The 4,261-nt window shown below is 42.1% G+C and overlaps 1 protein-coding gene across 1 annotated transcript in view; it reads right to left on the bottom strand.

Annotated features, from left to right (window-relative positions):
* Positions 1–3,463: 3,463 nt before the first annotated feature.
* The window catches only part of REST (RE1 silencing transcription factor), a 17,126-nt gene continuing 16,328 nt past the window's right edge, over positions 3,464–4,261 (bottom strand). Inside the window, exon 4 of the mRNA XM_021714944.1 lies at positions 3,464–4,261. Coding sequence (XP_021570619.1) covers positions 3,464–4,261 — 798 coding nt within the window.

Raw genomic sequence — 4,261 nt, 5'->3', positions numbered from 1 at the left:
AATGCTGCTAAAGAAGGCAGCAAAAACCTTGAGAAATTTACCTTTGGTTTGCCTCAGAAAAGTAACACGTATTGCACTGTATAAGTTTATAAAATTGGTGCAACAAAACATTGTTGTAATGTTTCAATGCCAGCTTACAAAGTTCAACAACTAATGGATAAGGAAGGGTCTGGAAGGGTGCCTATGTACACATGAGGACCTGTAAAAGCTATCTGATTTAGTTAATATTGCATGTAGATTGTAAATCTACACAAACCAAGATTCAGATCATTTCTTCAATCTGAATTAACACTATCTGCTCACTTCATCAGCTGAGGTCAACAAGGAAACTGGGGCTACTAGCTTTATGTTTTTCTGATTTGCACAAAATAAAAATTAAGCTTCTTCCCCAGCTTTTCAGTCCAGAAGTGACAGTATGCTACAGGCAAGGTGTTCCTTCCATTATCAACATTCATAGGATGACATGCAGTGAGGTCTACTTGGGTTTCAGTTATTATCAGCACTCATATGCAAAATAGTCTCCAAAGTTGACCACGTGACTCTAGAGAGACTCTAAAAAATAAAATGGCCCTTCTTAGAAGACTTGAACAAAACATCCAGCCATAGTTATAAGAAGCCTTATTTTTTAAAAAATGCAGCTCCTTGTGAATTACACCTCAATTTAAAAAGCAGCCTCAAAATAAGAAGCAGCTCTGGAAAAAACGTGGAACAAATATAACTCAAAACATCTTGAAAACCAATGTGAATACAGGTTTCAACAGATAGTTAAGAGATTCATTTACATAAGTCTACCTAGGATTAAGGCTTATAATGTATTCTAATAGTTCAAGTTTATCACTAGTTACTAAACATGAATTTACAAATAAATTTTTGTTACTTTACCAAAAGGGAAAATTCTATCTTCCATTCTATCCAGTGTGGGGAGGGAGAGACCACAAAATGAAAAGATCCAAACAGTTCCATGCAAATATCACATTTTTTAAATGGAAGAACTTCCAACTGGACCAGAAGTTCATACTGCTAATATACTTTTCATTGAAACAATTTTAACAAGTACAAACACGTGGCATTAGGGTTCAGAACCTAATATAGGCCTGACAATCAAGTCCTTATTTTCTGTAAGAAAGGCCTCAAGTCCCAGTCAATTTCCAGCAACAGTGTTTTTGTAGATCAATTTAATAATAAGGGATTTTTACTTCCTTCCTATTCTTGTTTTTAGCATTCTAGTCTTAACAAGTTTATTTCTTAGTTTAATTCTCCACAGAAGGCAAATGATTTTTCTTTTGCAGTATGAAAGAATCCACAAAAACCTCTTCCCCAAACTGATTCCAAATATCCAATCTCTGCTTAAGATGCATCTTTTCTATATAATGTAAACGGTAACTCAGGTAAAATGTATCCATGAACATTAAACTAGTTGTTAGAAAAGACTTAACTAGCTTTATAATTTAAGTTTTAAAACATAAATATTTGCAGCTTGATCTTCTGTTGACAATGATTGTCAGAGCCTAGAATTCAACACTTACATATTCCCATGCATGCACACAGAACACACACCATTATCACACAACTTACTCCTCATGTCTTGAGAGAATCTTCTGTTTCTTTAAATCTTTGGCCTCCCAGTCAATTCCAAGTTCAAACAACTTTTAACTCAAACTCCACTCTCAGATTTTAAACAAATTTTCTACCCACACATCATTAATGCTTTTCCGAATCTTTCATGTTGTACTGCCAAAATCTGAAACCTGCCTCAAAGAGGTCACCAGGTAAAAAAAAAAGTGAATTATAAAGTTGTTATTTCAAAATAGAACATGGGAGGTCAGAATTCAAGATTCCCTACTGGGATCATACTTTATTTTACTGCAATGAATGACTGCTCTCAGTAAAAAGAAATCCTATGCTGGATTCTTTCATACTCTGGCGCGTGGCCAAAGAACCTACCGGAAAGTTTTGGAGTACATGCCCTTTTTCCTACAAAGTGCCCCCACAGGAACACCAGAATAGCTGCAATTTACCGGAGACCTCACCTGCAGAAAGAGGCTGTCATAGGGACAGCCAGGACACCCACTAGCGTGTGGAGATCCCTGAGAAAGTATGAGTTTTTTTAGAAATCTGGCCCGCACTTCAGTTTCCCCAGCCTGCCATGTAAGGAAGCTGCAGCTGGTCTCCAGCGTTCATGCTGCCTCTCTTATCCCAGGTCTGCCTTGTCATAGCTATGGCTTTGGAATCTCTCCCAAGTGATATTCTGTAAAACCTGAAGCAATAATTGTCTTAATCCCACTTTTGCAGTTTCCAATATCACTTACAGTTCTTTATTCAGTTAAGTAGCCATATGGACACCGACTATCTATGAGAAAAGGTTTTCCTCAAAGATGTGATTTAACACTCTAAGATTAGGAATTAGCGGCACTAAAACATGCAAAAAAGAATAATAAAAACTGATGGTTGGCATTTGAGATAAAGATTTGTTCAATAAGGAACCTAGTGGTTTATGTATTGCGAAATCAAAACCGACCTATGAATTTACTACAATCCGTTCAGAATAAATAACATATGAAATACAGATTCTGGCATAGATATAAGATGTAAAAATTAAAATCAATGGATTGAACCTGCAGGTTTCATTTGCTCACATACTGGTACAAACTATTATTCTGGGGAAAAAAAATGCAGCAAAGAAAAAGAAAACTGCCCTTCTGCAAACAAGCCTAAAAGCATCCCTCCAAAGAGGCCAAAATAAACATGCATATATATGTATAAAGTGTTATGTTCAACACAAATGCTATTTCTAGAAAAAATTTAACTGCATAGGTAAAAAACAAAAACTCAAAAACAATGTGCAACATCTCAAGCCATTAAAGCACCAAAATAAAAAAAGAAACACACACCAAAATCACTTTTTATGATGATTAACAGACACAAATAAAAAATATTGATCAAAACTCAGAAAGTAAATACCTGGACTGATAGAATGTCCACTGTTGGGAGAATTTTTTTTTCAAATTTTAACTGTCTTCTCATCACTAAAGAAAATCTTAAAGTGCTAACTTTATATAAAGCAGGCAAATTCTTCAAGTAATTTGCTATTAAGTCAGCCAATTTTTTATACAGCTAAACAAGGAACTAAGAATAAAACTAAAGAAAAACAGGAAGATAGACGTGGAGAAAAAGCTGACAAAGCAATAACATGCTATCATACCGTCTCGGCCTTCTCATTTTAAACACACACACAAGCTAGCAGACGTAGGTGTCTGCTGGTTTAGTACACGAGCTCCCTTGGACTTGCTAGAATGTATACAACAATCAACAGGTGCACATGGTTCCTCAGGAAAAGAATGCCACTTAAAATCAACACTGGATACTAATTAAAGCAATCTTAAACGGCTGTCTCCTACTGTCAATGAATATAATGTGTAATGGACCTTCCAAACTACAAACTGAATGTTGGTCCCAAGTCGTCTTACTCCTGCCCTTGAGCGGCTTCTTCAAGGAAGTACACATTGACCAGATGGCGATTGAGGTGTTTCCTGTAATCTTTTCCCTTTCTGAAGGAGCGATCACAGAAGATGCAGACAAAGTCTCCCTCGGCCACCCTGACTGCCAGGGCTGCCTTGGCAGGCTTTCTACCGGATTCTTGCGGGCCTGGCCGCGCCCCATGCAAGCCCGAGTCATCACTGCCCTCCGACATGTTGTCGCTCAGGTCGCTTCCATCGTGGCTGTGGATGCCCTCGTCTTCGTCAATTTCCTGAGCCTCGCTCGCTGCCACGGTCACGGGAGGCGAGGCCGCAGCGGTCTCGGACACCGCTTCCCGCTCTCCCAGCCGCGGGGCTCCAGGAAGCAGCGGCGGCGCTGAGGCTTCGGCGGCGGGGCCCTCCCCAGGGAGAGGCTCCTCCGTGTTCCGGTCGGCGTCCGCTTCCATTTCACACACCACGGCGCCGGGCTGCCTCTCAGCAGCCGCACTCCCGCCCCGTCCCGAGGGGGAAGCGCGGGCAGGGGCCTCGGCGGGCGCGGCGGCAGCGGCGGGGCTCGCGCCTGCCTCTTCTCCGGCTGCAGGAGCGGGGGCTTCTGCATCTGCTTCGCCCGCGGGGCGCGGCGCCCGGTCTGCGGACGCGGCTTCTTGCAGGCTTTCCCGGGGCGGCGGCGGCGGCGGCGGCGGGGCCCGGTCCGGCGAGCCCGCCCTCTCCTGGCCAGGCCGGCCGTCGCTCACGGGCACCAGGCCCACCTCGATGAGCACCTGCTCCTTCCGCGCGCGTTCGCG

The sequence above is a fragment of the Carlito syrichta genome, unplaced genomic scaffold, assembly GCF_000164805.1.
Source record: "Carlito syrichta isolate Samal-C Ts95f unplaced genomic scaffold, Tarsius_syrichta-2.0.1 Scaffold305883, whole genome shotgun sequence".
Classification (NCBI taxonomy): domain Eukaryota; kingdom Metazoa; phylum Chordata; class Mammalia; order Primates; family Tarsiidae; genus Carlito; species Carlito syrichta.
Note: the sequence above shows the minus strand (reverse complement) of the source record. Positions and strands in the feature narration are given on the sequence as shown.